Source organism: Frankliniella occidentalis, unplaced genomic scaffold, assembly GCF_000697945.3.
Source record: "Frankliniella occidentalis isolate FOCC.00 unplaced genomic scaffold, Focc_3.1 Scaffold16, whole genome shotgun sequence".
Lineage (NCBI taxonomy): Eukaryota > Metazoa > Arthropoda > Insecta > Thysanoptera > Thripidae > Frankliniella > Frankliniella occidentalis.
In genome coordinates this window covers 549,571-569,739 of record NW_026267146.1, presented here as the reverse complement: position 1 = coordinate 569,739, position 20,169 = coordinate 549,571, and the positions used below count along the sequence as shown (strand labels likewise).

Genomic DNA, 20,169 nt, shown 5'->3' with positions numbered 1-20,169 from the left:
CCACTTCCCCGCTCCCCCTGCTTCCCCCACTACTGCGGAGGCCAAAGACCAAGGCTGCGTTATCTCTGCGGAAATTGGTCGTAAAGGGAAAGGGTTCGATCGGAGGCGGGGCTGGCAGGGGCCGGGAGCGCGGGGATGGGCTGTAAGCCTGCATGCAGGTGGACGGGTGGCCGAGTCGACGACGGCGGCGCGAAGTATGGGGTCTCCGGCGGTGTTCAGCCTTCCAGCCACCGGCCTGCAGCCGCCCTTCGCCTTCCCGCCCTTCGGCCCCGCGGGTACGTTAGGTTCAAGCACAGCGACAAAAATACCGAAATTTGACTACTACTGCTACAACAATCAGTAGTTTTCACTAAAAGGAATTTTCCATCAAAATTTCATTAAACACATTTATCTTTTTCCCTTGAAAATTTGCGTCCCTAGCTGCAGCTGACGTGCATGGTCCGATATGACGCAGGACCCTTTTTGCTGCAGGGCCGCTCTGGTGGACGGTGGTGCTGACGCAGCTCGAGACGACCACCACGCCGAAGCCCTCGAGCGCAAGCCCCCCAATCGTGGCCGTGCTACCCCCCTTCGCGCCCTACCCGCCCTACCCGCCCTACGCTCCCTACCCGCCCTACCCGCCCTCCGGCCCCGCCCCTCTCCCGCCGCAGGCCCCGCAGGGCCTCTGCAACGTCAACTGCCCGGCCGTGTGGGACCCGGTGTGCTCCGTCAACGGGGTTGGCTACATGTACAACTTCGCCAACCAGTGCGCGTTGCAGGCACAGAACTGCGTCAGCGGCTCAGGTGTGGCCTGCAAACTCTTCTCGCGACTCCGTGCGAAAAGCGGTGATCAGAGTGCAAATAGGAACGTGGATTTTTGTTTGCATCGACTTCGCACGCTCGTTAAAATGTGTGGAAATTGTGGAGAACGGAGGATGAAATCAGTGGCTGTCTCTAGCCGAAGGTAAAAGTTCACGTTGCCGATTGCTGTTCCTGTTTTGATAAAGATTTTTTCTGGTGACGAGTCTTGAATCCAAAACGCAAAGTAGCCAACTCCATGGGACGTATTACCGAGCATTGGAGCTGAATTGAGCTGTACGGTGGTGTCATTTGTTTCAGATTTTCGATACCTCTACCCAGGAATATGCAGACTGAAACGTTAACTGGAGTCCAAGAAACTACACAATAGGAATACCCTTCAAATAAATTTATTGAAAAATATCAAAATTGTTGCCCCATGCTGCTCGTCGCAGTTTCAAACTCAATGTTCCCTCTAAATTGACTATATGTCAATATGATAAATGGCTTTCTTTTCAGTCAATGCTCAAAACCATAGCCAGCGCACCAGACAGGCTCCTCTCCTGCCCGAAACTCTTGAGATCAAGAAAATACAAATTAGGTATCCAGCTGATGGCGACTGTGCGTCTTGACGTAAAATGCATCTTTATCGGGCCTGTGAACCCGCGTCCGCCTCTTCGGGCTGCCGCGGCGCGCTCAGGGTCCCTTGTAGTTGCCCGCCTGCATCTGCGGGGGCGCCATGTTGCAGTACTCGCAGAAGCCGGGCGGGCCCTGGGGCCCCGGGGAGCCCCGCGGGCCCTGCTGGCCGCCGCGCCCCGGCTCGCCCCGGTCACCCGCGCGGCCCGGCACGCCCACCCCGGGCGGTCCGGACGGTCCTGTGGTTTAAGCAGAGAGAAAGAGCAGCGTCAGAGAGGTCTATGGGACGCCCACCAGGGCACCCCGCTCCCACAGTCCCCGAGCTACCCACCTGGGAGCCCCCGCGGGCCGGGCGGGCCCTCCAGCCCCACGCCCTCCGGGCCGCGGTCGCCCTTGTCGCCGCGCTCGCCCTGGCCGCCCTGGGGGCCCGGCGCGCCCACGGGCCCCGCCAGCCCCATGAAGCCCCGCTCGCCCTGCAGCCCGGGCCGGCCGGGCTCGCCTGCAAAGACAGCAAACAACAGCAACCACCTCGTGAAACAGGGGCAGGACGACGAGATCGGTAGGCATGGCACAAATGGCGTGCACTCCGAACCTTACCTTGGAGGCCTTGCGGTCCCGGTGAACCCTGCCGCCCGGGGCGCCCTCTGCCCGGGGGTCCGGGCGGGCCAATGAGGGACGCCGTCAGCTCCGTGAGTTGGTCTGGAACAAGGCAAGGGGGCATCGTTATCTCGTACCGACAGCGATACGATATGGGCCGAAACACCGCGGCGGCCACACCTGGACAGCCCGCCCCCCTCTCTCTATCTCTCTCTTGAGGCGAGCTGGCTCAATGAGGACGGCTCACCGTGAGGCGACTCGCCTCACGAGACTAAATCCACCATCTCTCTCTCTCTCTCACACACACACACACGCGCGCGCGCACACAATCTCTCTGTATCTGTCCCGATGGCGCTGACGCCGGACGCGTTCAGTCGCTACTTTCGAGAACCCAAACGACTAGCAGCGAAGTTCATCGCGCGCTGCTAAACGTTTCGGCAAAGGTCAGCCTGCGAACGCCGCGACGCAGCGACTGGCCGTGACGTCCGCTCCACCTCCTCGCGCGATGATAGTTTCTTCAAAACAGAACTCGGATCCACGGTGTCCCCCGTCCTCCGTGCGTGAAATCAAACTCACCTCGCAAGACGGACGCACATATCTCCCTGAGCTCCGCCTCGGTGTACGTCCGACCCTGCAGCGACAACAAACAAACAACAGATCGTGAGATGTTTTCCTTACACTTTGGTTTTAACAACCTTCACACGGCTGGGAAGGTTGTGTCTTTACACCTGGAGGCTCGCAAGTAAAGTAGCACGGTCGCCAACACCAGAGGTTCCGGACCGATTTATTTTCTCTGCATACATAATTGTATTATTTATATCGTCTCACGGCTCTGATCCTAGATCCTAACGATCTCGCCATTTTGATAGCTCCATAAATTGCCCAGTTACCATTCTACGTTTTTGTTTTTTCATTAAAAATAATAAAAATGTTAGGAAACCGTCCTGAGCGATAAGTTTTGGACTCATTGAGGTAGAGACTGGAGACGATGAACATTTGAAACCATGTACTAAGCTGCATCAGTACACGAAGTTTCGTCCTAACGCGCTGTGCCATCGAAACAAAAACAAACCCAGCAGCATGGAGCTGTGACGGCCGAAAGGCACGTCACCGCGGAAATTACTGTACATTGACTAGAAATAAAATGATTAGATAAGACTGGATTTGGGGCATTTGGTATGGGAAAATGACTGGATGTGACTAGAAAATGACTGCAAACGAATCATGGACAAAATGAGCTCATTGAGCGCTCTCAGCAGCGAGGCGCCGTGGTCAGTAGCGTAGGCAAACCCGCGGGCCTCGCGTGCGCACCGGGTGGCACAACTTAACGGGGCTACCGCCGCCGTCACCACCTACTCACCGGCGGCCCCGCCAGCCCCTGCGGCCCGGGCTGTCCTCGCTGGCCGGGCGCTCCCGGAATGCCTGGAGGTCCCTCTTTGCCTGCGACAGGGTTTAAAGAGGGGGGCGTTATGAGCGTCAAGTGGCGTTATGACCGGACGCGCCCCATCAGCGGGCCCGCGCCGGGCGTGTCGGCGGCCAGCTGTTGTTGTACCTACCCGGCATGCCGTGCAGCCCCGGCGCCCCCTCCGGGCCCCGCTCACCGCCGGGTCCACGCTCGCCGGCCTAGAGGGCACAAGAGGACCTATGATTTAGTGCGCGGCTAGCAAGATTTTCGACTGCATAAGAACTGTTCTTCTACTCACCACTCCCGGTGGCCCGGGCGGCCCGCGGGCCCCCGCAGCGCCAGGGTGGCCGCTGGCCTCCAGGTAGCCGATGGGCCCGTGGACGACCTCCCCGGGGGGTCCTGGAGGTCCCGGTGGGCCGGACGGGCCCGGCTTGCCCTCCATGCCCGGCATGCCGTTCGTACCGGGGACGCCCGGCAGCCCCGCAGAGCCCTGCCAAGACGGACATCATCAGAACGTTCATTGAGGGGGGCTCAGCTGCGATCGAGTTGTCGGCGACCGAGTTCCAAGCTTACCGTGTTGCCGGGCAGCCCGCGCGGCCCGACTGGTCCCGTCTCACCCTTCTCGCCGGCGTCTCCCTTCTGGCCCAGCTTCCCCATGAGCCCCTGCAGACCAGGCTTGCCGGGCATGCCCTGTAAAGCAGACAGAGACAGTGAGCAGGCGGACGCCCCGCGCCTCGTACGCCTGGCTGGCAGCCCGCCGTGCGGCGGAGTGCTCCGGGTAGCCGCTGGCTCACCTGAGCGCCCTCGAAGCCTCGCAGGCCCTGCTCGCCGGGGCGGCCCGGGAGGCCGTCCTGGCCCGGCGCGCCGTCCTTTCCAGGGAAGCCCTGTGCGCCGGGCAGCCCCGGCAGGCCCTGGAGGCCTTGGGGGCCGGCGTCGCCCTTGTCGCCGCGGAGGCCGTCGTTGCCGGGGGGCCCCGGCGGTCCCATGCGGCCAGGGGCGCCCGGCTCACCCATCCCCGCAGCCGAGCCCGGCAGTCCGGGCGCCCCGGGCATCCCGGCGTCACCCTTGAAGCCCATGGCGCCGGGGAGGCCGGGGACGCCCGCCGGCCCGGGCAGGCCGATGAGGCCCGGCTGGCCCTGCGGTCCGACTGGTCCCATCAGGCTGCGGGAAGAGAGACGACAGAGATCAGTAAGAGCACACACAAGCATTCGTCTAGAAAGTGCGTCCGTTATTTTAATTTCCATTCGGCAAACTTCGGGGAACTCAGCGCCTGCGAGACTCGGGGTAGGCCACCCCGCAGTGCACGCATGCGCTTTAGGCAAGATATTGCCTAGCCATCAGGCGCTACGAGAGTTAGCAGAGGCTGCAGTTGGCTAGTCCGTAACGGATGGACGTACTTTCTGGATAATCCCTCATCATGCTTCAGGGTGTCAGGGCCACGACACAACAGTTTGCCTTTTCTCTACCTACACAGCCGTTCGTCAGGCGCCATGGCCCCCTAGGGTATGCAAACCCGCAACACTGTCGTGTCGTTGCCCTGACACACCGCACAGTGGTGGTGTCGACGGGCGTGGACTCACCCGGGCTCTCCCTTGAGCCCCAAGGGCCCCGGCAGGCCATCCCTGCCCGGTTCTCCTCGAAGACCGTCCAGTCCGGGCATGCCCGCTGGGCCTCTGTCACCTATGCGACCGTAAAAGGTTTTACACCCCTCACCAAAATATGTCGAGTCAACTTTTACAAGGAAGGCAGAGAAACGCATACCTTTGTCTCCACGCGCGCCAAACTCGCCCCGGTCTCCCTGTGACCCTTTGCTGCCCTTAGGACCCGGCAATCCAGGAAAGCCTGCCTCTCCAGCAGGTCCTGGGGGACCTGGAAGACCTGGAACGTGTTCTCCCTCCACCTGCGCCCCCGGCAAGCCAGGCGCTCCCGGCAGTCCCTGCGATTAACATAACAAAATTGTTCTCAATTTCCTCTAAATGATGTACAAAAAATCAAAGCCATTCGAGCTCAACACACCGGTGGTCCTTGGGCGCCGGTCAATCCCATCAACCCCTGCTCTCCGCGCTCGCCCTTGAGGCCCCTCTCGCCGTGGAGGCCGTCCCTGCCAGCCGCCCCGGGCAGTCCTGGCTCCCCGGGGAAGCCACGAGGGCCAGTGCCCCCCTCGAATCCCGCAGGACCCTGTAATAAAGCCGATCATGCAGTAGTACTGTCGGACTTTGCCGTCGATAGCCACCCAACCTTGCTCCCGTGGACCTGGTGTGCCGTACCGGGGGACCTGCAGGGCCGATGGGTCCTGGCGGCCCGATCACCGGAGGAGCTCTGGTCACGTCGCCCGGCGGTCCGCGAAGCCCCGGCAGTCCCTGAAACAGCGACACTCCAGTATTTGCGCTCGCAGCACTCTCGTGGCGCAACGGAGCCAGAGTGTACGTGAGCGCGCGCACGAGGTGCTTCCATCCTCTGTTACCGTACAGGTGGGCCGGGCACTCCGGGGTAGCCCGCTTCGCCGTGGTCTCCCTTCTCTCCGGTCAGCCCCCTGGCGCCCTGCGAACAGAGAGACAGAGGCGCGCGCGGGTCAGCGCCGCGGAGGTAGGCCGCCCACGCGGTGTCCGTGTCGCACGGGCCGGGCTACGCTCCGCGAGCGGGCGCCAGCAGCAGCAGGGATGCTGGCAGGAATATCTCACTGAAACTGTCACGAAATTTACCCAGAATTTTTGCTAAAAATTGAAATTATAACCTGCATATTTTCCCAGAAAACTTACAATTTTAAAAGATATTGACTAATTTTGGTCAATTTATTCCGTGTTGTGAGGCTGCTTACCATGTCTCCCCGCTCGCCCTTGATACCGGGCGGGCCTGGCAGGCCGCTAGGTCCGACCATCCCCGCGGGCCCGGGCAAGCCCGCCGGCCCGCTGAAGCCAGGAGGGCCCGGCTCGCCCCGCAGGCCGGGGAGGCCGGTGAGGCCCTGGGGCCCCGGGAACCCGGCGGGGCCCGGCGGTCCAGCGACACCCTGGAAGACAACAAGAAGAATCAGATTACTTGCGCGTCGCCCGCGCGTGGCTTCGTCGACAACGTGAGCGGGGGTCGGGGACTCACCGCGGAGCCGTTCAAGCCGGGTGGGCCCTGCGGACAAATGGTTTCGCACGAGGCTGGCACGACGATGGACGTGGGCGGCCTCTTCGAGGGCACTTTCTGGACAGTGAAGCACAATTTAGTGGAGAGTCGATGGAAAACTGTGTTTTTATAAAATGACTCGATGCCAAGTCTACAAACCGGGATCTCATCGCAAGTCTCCCTCTCTGGCCGGTGTGGGTCGCAGCTCATGACCATCCACTGCAGGTCCATCTGCGAAGGAGAGGCACAGATAAGTGGTTGTTGTTGCTGACCCTCACTCCTATAAAACGGCTCCGTTGATTCAATGTAAGAAACTATGATAGAATTTTTCTCTTGACTCAGTGGAATTTCTCTACTGGAATCCGCAGCCCGCACCCCGACCACTCCTTACGGGCACTGTCTGCTGGCTGTCCACCATCTTGGATATGGAGATGCGCCCGTTGGCGTCCAGGTGCCCCCGCGGCCCCAACGGCTCGGAGGACGCCTCCTCGCAGTCCACGTAGAGCACCGCGCGGTCTCGGAACACGCCGAAGTGGATCTTGTGCCAGTTTTTGTCGAAGACATTCTGAGGACAAAAAAATCTGAAAATGGGAGCAGCAGGAAACAGTCTGTGTGGTGGCAGCGTTTTAGGGGTGCTGCGGGAGCGCTCACCACGGCGTTGGTGAAGGCGACGGTCTGTATCTGACCCTGGTAGTCGGCCAGCTGCAGCTCGACGCTTTCGCGGTGCGGGTTCAGCTGCACGGCCAGCTGCGTGTCGCCGGAGGCCCCCGTCACCCGGAGCAGGTGCCAGGACGTCCTGGGCACCTTGCGCGCGCGGAAGCTGCACACGAAGGAGAACTGCTCCGGCAGCCCGGTGGGGAAGATGTCCCTGAACATGGAGAGAACACGTAAGTCGGATCTAAGCGGGCAGGCGTGAGAAGGGCGACGTATCTGCGCACGGCGCCTTAATGGCCCGGGTAGGCAACTCGCCGTCACGCGTGAAAGCGGCACAGTTTACCAAAATACCACCTTGTACACAGGACCCTTGTATTTTTTTTGTTATTTTGAAGCGCTTCAAGGAGCGTTCAGGTTACATTTTTCTTTGTGAACAAAAGTTTATTTATACCTCCGGCCTGCCAGGCCGGCGCCCTTCCCCCGGTTCCGCCGTATTTTAGCAACAAACTACCCACAACTAGGCCGTGCTCGCCGCGCCGCCGGCCCGCGGGCAGGCCAGGGGGCGCAGAGCGGCTCAAAGCGCCCAGAAGTGTCCGAAATTCAGATTACGCCCTGAAGCTTTGTGGGCTTGGCTAGGCTTCAACACAAACAGCCCCGAGGAGGCGGGCGCCCTGTGGCCGCGCGAGGCGTGTTCTCGCATAGAGTCGACTCTATGTGGGCGCCCTTATAGGCGCCTCCTGGGCACGCACCTGGTGCGCAGGGTGAGGTTGGCCTCCTTCTCCAGGCGGTACGCGGTCTGGACGCGGTTGGAGCCGCGGACGCGTGTCACCCCGGGAAACTCGGTGCCGAGCAGGTCGAGGCGGAACTTGCGGATGAAGTCAAAGGCCTGCAGGTCGTCCTCCCCGGGCTTGTAGTCCGAGCAAGGCCCGTTGGCCTCGTCCACCTGGCCGTCGAACGCCGTGTTGGCCGTGATGGAGCCGCGGAGATCCTCTGCGAGTAATCAGTCATTCAGGTTCAAAACGCCGACCCCTTCTTTCTCATTAAATAAAAAGCGTACAAAATAATTACAACATTAATCTAATTTAATTTTCACTGTACCATCCTCTTCGCCGTAGTCCTCAGCGGGGTCCCAGGGGCCGCCGTCCTGCTCGTCGGGGTAGGACACGCCGGCCCCGCTCTCTGCAACAGCGCGAGCAAAAAGGGCTTGGCGTGGCGAACGTTAAATCAGGCCAGGTGACGGCTGCAAGGCCACACACGCGTGCATCGCATAAAGCCCTTTATTTCCTATAACTGTGCCGAGACCGAGGGGGCTTTCGTTCGCTTTGTTATTTGTCTGGAATACTTACTCTGTTCTCCTCGCACCCTGATGCTGTTCAAAAAAACTCCTGGACATGCCCAACATGCCACATTAATTTTACCCCTATGATGATAGTGCTTACGCCGGGGGTACAAATAATGTGACAACTCTCTATACAATACCTCGTGGTAATTCTAAACGCTCTGAAGCAGTCGTAAAAAAGAGTACCCCTTTTGGCTGCGTGGTTATGGTTTAAGAACAGCACCCGCCATTAAGTCAGTCAGAGCTTATTTGATTCAAGAGTTATTATTTTTAAAGAAAATTGGAAAGAAATGGATTTCCCGAGCTTGGTCCGGCCCAGGGAATCCACTCCCCTGAGTCCTTTAGACCGTTCGATACTAGGCAAAAAACAGGTCTTGTTGGGCCGGCAAGATGGTTAAAGGTTGGCACGAATTCGGCCCGCGCCGGCTATCACTGTCGCAGTCGACTCACTACACACACCCCGCCGGTGGTCGCGATAAAATATTTTACGTCTAGAGAGGGACGACAACTATCCATGGGGTGGGCGCGTAGGCCTTCTGATCGCCCCCCCCCCAACCTCCGGGTTAAACATCCCAAAACCACGGAGGCTAGAATTTCTCAACGGAGAGGGTCAAACTTACGTGCCGATACCAGCTGTAGGAAGAAAAGGCAAGTCAGGACGACTGCCAGCTGCAGCTGCGGCTGGTGCCGGCGCAACCCCCACCTGTGGGACAAATCAAACGGATTCTCATCTGGCCGGTCTCGGAGTTCACACATTGTGCGCGTGCATCGGCCCATTGACACCGAGATTGACAGAGGTGCACCCAGAAAATCGTTTCCTTAAAACTAGGGAATTTCCTTGAAATTAGCATTGAATCAACGAAATTGACCTAAGATAAACAGAAAAAAATCCTTTCTTTGAGGAAATTTTAAGGAATTTTTGTCGTTAAACCAAAGAAATTTTTTTTGGATCAAGAGAAAAATTTCCTCATGTTTATTGAATGAAACAATTTTCTACGTGTGAAGTGGCAACCCGGGTCCAACCTACCTGTGCGGCTGGAGCCACATGAGGGTAACTCCTCAAATTAAACACGTCAGCACAATCTCTTGAGTCACGCTCAAGTGGTGTCCACCACGTGTCTGCACTGTTCACTTTCCCTCCGTCTTTCGTCACTTTTCCATACACTTGCACTTTAATCCGCTCCGGACCGCCCGTGATCAGCATGCCCCGTGGCTTAATTCTCTTGTCGAATCGCCGAAGATCATCATGCTTGCTCACTTTTGATCTGACTCTCGGGGAGCAAGACGCAAGAGAGCCACGCGGCACGAGGGCGCTCGACGGGGAACTGACACGGCTCTCGGAAGAGAGCGCGAGGTTCCTCGATCTCGACCGCCGCCCCCGCACCCCCGCACCCCCTCCGCCTCCCTGCCCCCGACGACCACAACAACCATCGCGGACCAACCCGACACTCGGTCAGAGACGTGCGAGAAGGGCTCTGAGGACACCTTCCCGGTGTTGGTGATTGCTTGCCGCTTTCATCGCAGCTTTCCATAGATTCTGGCGAATGGATCTGAATTAATCTTTGTTGCGTTTGTTTTGAGAGCAGCTAAGCACTCTCGGCTTTCTGAGGTGCAGCAACTCATCGTCACCACCCCACAGAACACCTTCCTGCAGCTCTGCCAAAAGCAAAGGATAGGGCGATTTGTCACGACACCACCTCTCAACCTCAGAACTGAAAATCTGTCGTGTCCCTGCCGTGTTCGTCTTCTTGTTCTTGTTTCCTGGTCGGTTTACGAGATTGTTAGAAAAGAGTTCGCAGCAGTATGTGAATCGTGTGAATCCAACATGAGGAGAATCGTTCAGCAGAGCCAGGGAGGGAGGGGGAATAGAGGATCCCCTGCATCCAACATCGCGACGAGCGATCCAACAGCCAATCGTCTATTTCACCCCCTCTCTCCCGCCCCCGCCCCCCTCTCTCTCTCTGTCTCTCTCCTTCCTTAGGCGCCAGCGCCACGCGTTTACTAGATCAGTGGAAATGCGATCTGTCGTGGGCTCGGTGGCGTAGCCAAAGGAATGTGTGTGTATGTGCGTAAAAGAGGGAGAGAGAGATAGGTAGGGAAGGGGAGGGGCGCGGGAAGTAGGGTATGGAGAAGAGACAGAAGAAGAGTTGGTCATTAGCTATTTTTTCTGTCTTCGTGATTTTAGTCAAACGGCACGATCCCCAAATTCTTCTGCTCCCTTAATCACCCCACTTCCTTTCCCACTCTGTCTGCGACATGTCCCCAGCTGATGCATTCCCCTCGTCGCCGACTGCTTTCCAATCCCCACCGGATTTACCGCCCGCCCCTAAACTACCTACAGCAGCGCTACCGGCGGGTCCGCCGGCCCGAGGCCCCCCGCCTCGCACGCCCAACTTCTCCCCGATAACTTGGTTAATTTGTTGAAACTAAGGGGGAACGAACGATCTCGCGGAGGAGGATGTCAGGCGCTTAGGGGGGGGGGGAGAAGAGGAAGCAAGGGGATGGTGAAGGAACACCTATATCGTCGGGGAGCAGAGACCCTTCGGCCACGCCACAGGGTGGGGGTGAAGGGGGAAGGAAGGAGGGGGGGGGGTCAGGGAATCTAGCAAATCAACACGCCGGCGTGCTAAGCGATGCGTGCCGCTAATTTTAGGCACAACGGCCCAATAGTCGGCCCCGGTCCCGCCGGGCCGGGTGCGTTGGGTATCGTATCGTGACGCCCCCATCTTCCGCTCCGCCCCCCACCTCCTCCTCCGCCTCCCGGGGCTCCACGCCTCGCGGTGCGGCTGAAGACGGCCGCCCCGCCGGCCGGGTAGGCCACCCAACGTGCCTGGCCGCGGCGCGGGGCCTCTCCCGCTGCCGCCGCGGCCTCTTGATCTTCCCTGGAGGAGACACCTTGTGGACCCTCCACTGCTTGGCGGCAGCGGCAGCTGCCCCTGCGCAATTGGTCCTTTCCGCGAGAGTTCTTTGCTCCCGGCGCTCGCTTCGCGCTCGCGTGGGGCATTTTGGCGAGGCGATCGCGAGCTGAGCAGACTCCGCGGGCCGGCCTGGCCGATGGCCCCCCGCCGCTGCTGGTCCGCGGTCCAGGCAGCGAGCGCCACCTACCAGCGTCGCTGTGAGGCGTCGCCGTCGTCGCGCCACGCGCCGCCACCCCGCGCCGCTCGCCATGTGGCTCTGCCCGTTTCGTTGCCAAGGACGTCGCGGCGGCGCGCGCAAGCCGAGCGCGACGAGCGGAGCCCCGGGTCCGCGATCGAGCCCGGCCGTGGCTCGCGGCGCCGAGCCCGGCCCGAGGGCCGAGCGAGCCGTGCCGAGGCGAGCCGAGGCGGGCCCGAGCCGAGCGCAGGGGCCGTCGGCTCACGTACGCCAGCCCAGGGCGGCCAGGCCAGGGCAGCGAGAGTCTTTCTGTTCTCTGTTTGTGTTTGCCGCGTCCGCGACCCGATCCCCGCACGCACCGCGGCCCCGTGGCCTCCTCCTCCTCCGACACCGTCGGCGGCGTGCTTCGCGTACCTCGTGGACATCCCTCACCTGACACTCCAGGTAAGGGCGAGCGAGGTGGAGGTGCCCGCGCTTCGAACGGCCCAGGCGCCGCGCGCCGCAACAACCCCACCCGTGACCTGACCCGGGCCCAGGAGGGAAGGGCGGCTGCCGGGCGTCGAGTGACAACGGAGGCATCCGCCAGTCATGATTTTCAGGAGCAAGAAGATCATCTGTGGATGTGGTGTTCCAGTCTCGCGGGCTTAATCGTGTGTTCAACCCCGTCGTCACCTGTTCGACGGCTCCCTCCTAAAGAATACGTTATGTACGGTACGTCTCTAAAAGATACGTTATGTTCAGTACGTCTCTAAAAGATACTACTAGTTTTGAGGTTATCAGGAGGTCAGTTTTGGCAGGCGATCCACATCTGTTAGAAGTTCAAACCAATTGTTCGAATGGCTGAAATATGCAGATGGGGACTCGAACTGTCATCTGAAACCATTGATGCACCATATTTCAACCCCGTTTTGATCCTAAACGGCTGCCAAAAATGTGCTGCAAGAAAGCTCAAAACAGATAGTATCTTTTAGACGCGTACTCCACATAACGTATCTTTTAGAGACGTATCGTACATAACGTATTCTTTAGGAGGGAGCCGTCGTGTTGGTGGGTCCTCAAGGAGGTACCTCCAGGGGGCGCCAGGTGTGTCCAGGTGCGGTGGCAGCCCCCGGCGTCCTTTGTGTCCCTTTTTTGCCCCAGTGACAGACTGACTGCAATCAGCTGATGCAGACAACACAGCTGTGGGGCGCGCGGCAGCGTGGAGCGCCGGGTGGGGTGGGGAAGGGGGGAGCGGGTCGCGGGCAGTGTCAATGCCGCGCGCAGACGACGCACTACGCGTGCGCGCTTCCTCCTCCCTCGCGTCCCCCACCCCGCCGCTGCCGCCTCTGGAGTAGATTGGCAAGTCTGTCGACAACTCGCCAAAATGCAAAAACCTGCATTGATTTGTCTCGATGTTTCATCGTTTTTAAATGGTCGCGGATGGTCATTTATTAGCGGTGGTCTTGTACCGACTTAAACTCTCATTCTGTTCCGCCCGCCCGCGTGCGTGCGGTGTACACCGGCAGCAGGACGTGCAAGTCATCGTCACCAACGGCACTGTCTGAGTGTCCACCGAGAGAAATGACTAGCATTGGCAATCATCTTTATGGTTGGCTCAGGAAGCACCAGAAAATATGGTTGAGACAACAATGACAACGTGATTGGAAACAGTATTTTTGGGGTTCTCACAACCACGATAATGTTGCATCAACCATATTCAAGCTTTTTTCTGGGTGTGTCCTAGGCAGCCGACCACCATCGTGGAGCCGCCGCGCTGGCCACATCTGGGGCCACTCTATCCCAATCCCGAAGAATGGCGTGTTGTGTCTTAATAAACGTGTCGCGCGCGGGGGCGGCGCGGCGTGGCGTGGTGTGGGGCGAGCTTCCTTATCATGCGTGGGAAAGTGTGAGTCTACTAGTGAGGGGGGCGACTCGACTCGAGTTTGCGAATGTCCGAATGGCAAGCTTGCAGAGCGTTGTTGGTGTGGCCGTGTGCTTTGCTTCGGGTAACTGCTGCAATTCGCACTGCTTGTGGGCGCAAAGCCGGCCGGGCGCGGCGGCGGCGCAGCAAAGTGCAGTCTTGGCTTCCTTTGTTCCACCACCGCCCCGCCGCGCGGTCTGCCCCGGCGCGGTGGCGCGGTCTGGTCTGGTCGGTTTAGTCTCTTTGTTTCCTCGCCTGCCTGCCACGCGTGTGCCTTGTGGTTTGTGGTCTGGTCGGTTCGGCCCCCCCAGTATTATGAGACGAACTGTCTAAGCTGACGTCAGGCCGATGTCCTCCTGAAGACGGTGAATTGAATTAATTTACTTGAATTTCGCTGGGGGGCACTCTCTTTGTTTGCTCGTTTACTCACTCCCACACGTGAGGACTGGTCACGCGTCCCGACACGGCCGGCCTGACCAGCTGATTCGTCATTCAAATGCGACCAACGCCTGTGAGGTGAGGTGTTCGCCCCCCCCCCCCCTTCCCCCTGCCCCACCCCACGGTTGTAGAGCGGGGGAAGGGGGTGGGGGAAGTCCACGAGTGCGAAGTTTGGCCCGACCCTTCCTTTGTATCGGGCGTTTACGTTCCACCAGATCTCATCACATCGCGCAGCGAGCGGACGGAATGCGTTTTTCAAAATCGGACACTCCTCCCCATCCCCATCGTCAGTGCGGATCTGCATGATTATAGGCCACGATCGCGGCTAAACCGTATCCGCGTTTGCGGAATAAGGGGGCTTTGTTGTTGTTCTCACTTCCGTTCTGGTTGGGCCAGGAGTCGGTGGAAGCCTCTAGACTCCCGCACGGCGCGCATGGCCCGCCGTGCCCTGTACTATAATACTCGCCTGTGTACGAGTCTGCAATAGAACGCTACCCCCCGCCTACTTGGCTGCAGGACCTGCAGGAGTTTGACGTGGGAAGCGCTTGGCGTCGGCCCAAAGACCCCCCCCCCCCCGCACCCCGAACCCTCCACAGGAACCGGATGTAATGCGAACTACTCCCCCATAGTAAGTCTCGAGTCGCACACTAACTCCCCCCACCCCTCCGATGCGTTTGAGTGAACGGGGCGTGTTGCAGCGACGCAGATCGTTGAATTTGTGTTCGACTTTGATGAGAGCCGGGTCACTTGCACCACAACTCCGCCGCAAAAGGGCCTGCGAAACCCTTGATAGATCGTGGCGTCTCGTTATCAGCAGCAGGGCGACGGGCTGTGCGGCACGTAGGCGCTGACTAGGCCGGCCCTCGGCCGCCCTCGGCCTCCCTCGCCCTCCCTCGCCCTCCCTCGCCCTCCCTCGCCCTCCCTCGCCCTCCCTCGCCCTCCCTCCCCGTACCGCCACTCGGCCAAGCTACACTAGACAATGTCAGCTGCTGCATGGGGCTGCTGCACTCCCCGGTTCGCTCAGTAGTAGCAGGCCGCAGCACAGAGAGGCTCACTGGCAGCGTTAGGATTTCACACAATAGCGCAACACTGGTAAAATCAATGTGACCACTGTGTCACGTTTCTTGATGCACTTTCTGGAGAAAACTTTTCATTTTTAATGCACTCTCGTGGTAGAAAAAGGGTTGCGGTAATAGGGTGGGGTGTGGAGGTGACGGGCACCATAACAAGTGAGCGCATTAGCAAACGCTTTTGTGCCAAGGGTGCGCATGATAAAAAATTTTCTCAGGGGAGTAACAAGAAATGTGACGAATTTCACATTTGTTTCTTAAGTATGAAGTCTCCAGTTCTGTATGGACGCTCTGCAGGAGATTTAGATCGCTAACATCCTCTTTGAAAGTCTTGAAGGTTCACATGTTTTCGGAAAACGCATCTACTTGCCACTTACTTATTGCATCAGTCAGGTTTTTTTTCAGGGTCGTGTCTCATCACAATCAATCATATATCCTTACATTGTAGACGTGGATATATGAGGCTGCTATCGGGCTGGTTAGCAACCCCATCGTGCAGCATGCGATGACTGGTCAGAGGTTCCAAAGGCCGCTTCGCCTGTCCCTCTCTCTCCTCAGCCTAGACGACGGGATACTAGGACGGCTAGGTGTCTGAGATTACCTAGTGCCATCGTGACCGATAAGCGGTTGCAATCTTCTTGGCACGCGCCCATCCCCTCAGATAAAAAAGAAATCTCAATCAGGAATCGATCTTGAAATCAGATAAAACAAATTTAAGAGTAGAGCGCTTATGTTCCCTCATATTTGGAAAGATTTGTAGGGTCTCATAAAAGTTTAAAAGTTCAAAGCTAAAATAATATACTTTCTCCTCTGTTCGACCTGGCGTTCGTTTTCGGCTTGCTTACTTTCAATCCCTCGCCGTTCCTCCAGCGCGCAAGAATGCTGTTGTGCATGGTTAAGCGTTTAGCGCGTCGTTCCCTTTCCTTATCGAGAGTTAAAGCTAGTTGACACCGCAATATCACTTATGTATACTCTATGTACAGTGTAGGTGTTTTAAGATATCATCTGCTTAAAAGGGGCGGGATGTTTCGCACGGAAGGAAGCAGCGAGGTGCAGGCAGGGCGGAGGGCGGGTGCTTGCACTAGCAAAGAAACAAACCCATGTTTAATAAACAAGGTAGACGGACGTTAAAACCGTGTGAAGCTGAGCTAAATGTGCGTCTACCTTGGCCTGCGGCGCGCTAAAATTAAAATGTTTTCGCGATTTTGGTTGGCATGCCTGTCCGTCCACCTCACATCCCACGTCTCACGCCAGGCGCCTCACTTCACGCCATCTTCCGGGCGATCTCCCCTTGCGCTTCCTGACAGAGCTGAGCATTTAAAGTTAAAGTTTAATTTCAAGTTCAAGTTAAGCTCAGCAACAAGTTAAGCTCAGCAACAAAAGCGAATGTTCCCATGCTACTCAAAGCGCATCGCCCACCCCTCACGAGATTCCCTTTTCTACTTCGTACTTGGGCATTCCCCGCAGACTTGGCCCGCTCAAAGTCACGCTCACGATCGCGTCAACCTGCAGAGGGCAGCGAGCAAAATCCACCGCGATCAACGCACAGATACCGGATACAAGCTGCCACAGCCGATATGGATGCGTTTCGGAGCTGGGAGACTGACGAGCTGTCTGTCGTCTATCTGTTGCAGCCGAGGACAGCTATGGGCTGGGCCGCGGGGCTTTTGCTGGTCTCGCTGGCCGCGCTGGCCGGCCTACCAGGGGCTCCACCGGGAGTAAGAGCGCAGATCGTCGAGCCGGGCATCTGCCCCTTCAGCACACCGCTGGCCGATTGGGACGTGGAACAGGTGAGTGGGTGCGCAGGAGCACAACAAGTTGGAGGCTGGCCCGGGTACTTTAACGCGGTTCTCTCGTTGCAGTTTGTGTCCGAGCCGTGGTACGAGCTGAAGGCGTTCGCCCTGCCCGGCATGCACGACTCCTCCCCAGGCTGCACGCGCTGGCACTTCACGGCCTCGCCGGATGGCCGCGGCCTGCACGCGCGCCTCGCCTACCGGGCTCGCGAGGGTGACGCGGTTGTGCGCGCCTTCGCCCAGTACACGCACTCGGAGAAGCAGCCGCGCTTCAACATGACGTTCCACGACCTGGAGGGCGGCGCCTCGCGCTCCGTCATGATGAAGCTCATCGCCTCCGACTACAACGACTTCGCGCTACTCTGGGGCTGCTCGGAGCCCAACCTGTTTGAACGCGAAGGTGAGTTCCCGGCCACCGGCTCCGGATCATTCGTCTTGGCCGCGGTCATGACCTTGGCGCTGACCTGACCTATGACCCACCCTTGTCCTGCCCGCAGTCGTATCGTGGGTCCTGAGCCGGAAGCCCTTCCTGTCGGAGGACGCCGAGAAGTCACTGCGCACCCTCTACCGGCAGCACGACATACGCTCCGAGAAGTTCGTGGAGACGGACCAGGCCGACCAGACGTGCGGCGCGCCGTCGATCCCCACCCCCGAGGATAGGCTGCACACCCTGGGGCTGCCCGACGGCCAACCCAACAGCGTCTTTGCACCCTACCGCTCAGCGGGACAGCTGGGGCAGCTGGGCGTGAATAGCGGGCTCGGTGAGCTCGATCTGCTGTCCACCCGGGCCGAGCGCAGTGGCGGTGACTTCACAATAGCAGGTAGAGTATCTTGGGCACTCAACTTGCGTGTGCAACAACCAGCCAGCATAGTGATAGCCTCTCGTGAATTATCACCTACACGCAGAATTCCACGGTGATGCACGATTAAGCCCACATCTAGATAAAGAATCGTGTAATCTCCTTTAACGCGTTGCTCCTCTCTCGGGACTCGTTAATCTTCGCCCACGGAATGAGGAGATTTTCCATTTCCAATCACAGGGGGGGACCATGTATACCAGAGGGTAGGACACCTCCTGTGCGCTTTCGTAGTGCAGTACTGCCTCGATCTTGGCTGGGGAATACTTGGACTAAGGGGAATCAGTACCGGACTTCATATGAAGTATGAAGTACTTTGCTTGGAGCCTTATGCGCACTAAAGTAAACAAGTACAGAGTTTCTGAACCCTTTATGTTCTGTGGTACAATGTTATTTCTTTCCAGTGGCAATGGCCTAGATTGTATGCCCTGTTCACCACCACCCTCACCTTATCCTAATCGGCTTTACTATTTCAGCGGAACCCGCGGACGGTGCCGTTGGAGATGGCGACGGTCCGGACGACACTGACGACGACGACGACGACGAGGTCGGGGAGTCGGGGTCCGTGTCGTGGAGCTACGTCGGGGCGTCATGGCCGCTGTTTGGCACGCAGGGCATGCTGGTGGCCGTGCTGCTGGCCGTGGCCGTGGTCTCCTTCATCGCCAGCCTGCTCACCTTCCGCGTCCTGCAGCGGCGCCTGCAGCGGCAGCGCGGCCTCGCCAAGCCCGTGCTGCCCGTGCACCGCCAGGACGTGGTGGTGGCCACGCTGGGCGCGGGCGTGGACTACAGCCGCTTCGGGGGCCTCGGCCAGGGGCTCGTGCAGACCAGGAAGCACCACGGCGACGCCGCGCCGCGGGCATGACTGGGCGCCAGCGGCAGCCCCGCCCGCCCCCGCCACCCCCGCGCGCGCCCCAGGCCCGCCAGCGTTCACTAGACGAGTCTTTGCTGTCGGAAATGTTTTCTGGCAGTACTTTGTCATCAGAATGAATGTTTGATCGACTCTAAATTTTTTTTCGTCTTGATTGCAGTGCAGTGCACTCAGGGGTTTTGTTTACAGAGATATCACTCCAATTTTTCTGTGTTCCATATGTGGTAGGAAAGTTTATTTGGACTTGGGCTGTAAGACGAACAGACTATGTAAGCTCCTAGTGAACACCTCATGTCACTGCGTAGTCAACTCTTACTGAAAGCCTTTGAGAGGCTGTGACACAGTCAGTAGCTACTTATTCTGTGCTGTGATTTATGTTTTATCTAATTGTCCAGACTTCTTGCCACATTGATTTTTTTGTTGAGAATTTATTTTTATTGTAAACTTTGCATTAAGTGTGTGGCGTAACAATATGTATAAATTAAATTTGCCCATCCTACACACCACATCAAATCAATTGCTATTTACGTAGTGTGTTTTCTGGGCAACTTTTATTTTTTTATTGTTTTTTGAACCAAATAATGTCTCGTATATAAAATAATTGCACAGTTTACATGTGTTAATTAATTTTAAGGTTTTTCTTTCTTGCTGCTATTTTTATCTTTTCAACATTTCCCCCCTTTCCTCACTGTATATATCTTTATCTGATTTATCTCTCCCTGTTGTATTGATAAGGAAGTTCTAGACAACATTTGTAAAATTGTATTTTCAAGAAAGATAAATTCTTTCTACGTTCAAATTCGTAAATACCATGCAAATGGTTTGACAAATGTTCTTTCTTGTTTTGGCAGTATTGTTATTTTTGCATCTTTTCTTTTGAGGCTTATTTTAGTTCAATGACACGTTAAGAAGATAGTTTGTAAGATGCCATTTTGTTAAAGCCTAGTGAGAATTTTTTTTTTATCTGAACATGACCGTAAATACGTCAATTTTGTATTGGAATTTTTCCTTGACAATGCCATTGTAATCTTTTTACAGCATTGAGACTGAGAATCTTGCACATGTCAATACATGTAAATTCAAAACAAGACCGCTCCTCTCAAGAAAAGTCAATCAAATATCGATATAGAAAAAAATGTGATTCTAATCTAATATCCAGTGCCAAGTTTCAGAACTTGAATAACTCCTGTAAAATGTACCTCTCTTTAGTAGAATTAAGACGGCTTTTGTGATCAAAAAAAGGGAGTAGACTCTCTGTTGCCATGATTGACAAATTAGTCATTTTGTCATGTGTTTTGTATTGCTGTTAAAAAAACATTCGACTGTGTGGTGGAAGTGCTGTCTGTATGTTACCACAATATGAATCACAAAGTCATGACGTTACCTAAGTATTGTGTGAGTGGCAGCTTGAGCCGTGGCTGTTGCGATCATTCTGTGATGAATATTGTAATTGTGCCGTGACTAATTTATTATTTTTGTACCGCCATAAGCATGAGTCGAGTTTGTTCATTGTAAGTCGTTCTATTTTTTGATGCTTTAAATATGTTTAAATAAACATACCATAATGGAAAGGAATTACTCTAATTTGTGTTCTTAATAATTTCAGGGGCGTACGAAGTAGGGTGTAGAGG

The 20,169-nt window shown here is 56.9% G+C and overlaps 3 protein-coding genes across 4 annotated transcripts; 2 read left to right on the top strand and 1 right to left on the bottom strand.

The window, feature by feature from the left end:
* The first annotated feature begins 53 nt into the window (after nucleotides 1–53).
* On the top strand, nucleotides 54–1,175 carry LOC127748844 (uncharacterized). 2 transcript variants are annotated; one of them, XM_052264048.1, is made up of 3 exons: nucleotides 54–275; nucleotides 472–783; nucleotides 1,099–1,175. In XM_052264048.1, exons 1-3 carry the CDS (start codon nucleotides 197–199, stop codon nucleotides 1,140–1,142), a joined length of 435 nt encoding a protein of 144 aa, XP_052120008.1. In that variant the 5' UTR covers nucleotides 54–196; the 3' UTR covers nucleotides 1,143–1,175. The 2 variants fall into 2 exon arrangements, with proteins under 2 accessions (XP_052120008.1, XP_052120007.1); XM_052264047.1 differs by having other exon boundaries at nucleotides 472–1,107.
* Nucleotides 1,172–9,859, bottom strand: LOC113206334 (collagen alpha-3(IX) chain-like). Its single transcript, XM_026422366.2, has 23 exons — nucleotides 9,547–9,859; nucleotides 9,140–9,222; nucleotides 8,279–8,359; nucleotides 7,930–8,170; nucleotides 7,178–7,394; nucleotides 6,918–7,091; nucleotides 6,686–6,757; nucleotides 6,509–6,604; nucleotides 6,234–6,422; nucleotides 5,885–5,956; nucleotides 5,683–5,775; nucleotides 5,432–5,593; nucleotides 5,177–5,351; nucleotides 4,996–5,095; nucleotides 4,210–4,576; nucleotides 3,989–4,105; nucleotides 3,714–3,905; nucleotides 3,567–3,633; nucleotides 3,371–3,450; nucleotides 2,587–2,641; nucleotides 2,011–2,112; nucleotides 1,745–1,912; nucleotides 1,172–1,652 (listed from the first exon to the last, which is right to left on the bottom strand). The coding sequence occupies exons 1-23, from the start codon at nucleotides 9,564–9,566 to the stop codon at nucleotides 1,474–1,476; spliced, it is 3,102 nt and encodes a 1,033-aa protein (XP_026278151.2). The 5' UTR covers nucleotides 9,567–9,859; the 3' UTR covers nucleotides 1,172–1,473.
* Nucleotides 9,860–11,876: 2,017 nt separating this feature from the next.
* On the top strand, nucleotides 11,877–20,113 carry LOC113205659 (uncharacterized). Its single transcript, XM_026421367.2, has 5 exons — nucleotides 11,877–12,056; nucleotides 16,655–16,810; nucleotides 16,883–17,213; nucleotides 17,311–17,634; nucleotides 18,147–20,113. The coding sequence occupies exons 2-5, from the start codon at nucleotides 16,667–16,669 to the stop codon at nucleotides 18,530–18,532; spliced, it is 1,185 nt and encodes a 394-aa protein (XP_026277152.1). The 5' UTR covers nucleotides 11,877–12,056; nucleotides 16,655–16,666; the 3' UTR covers nucleotides 18,533–20,113.
* Nucleotides 20,114–20,169: the final 56 nt, after the last annotated feature.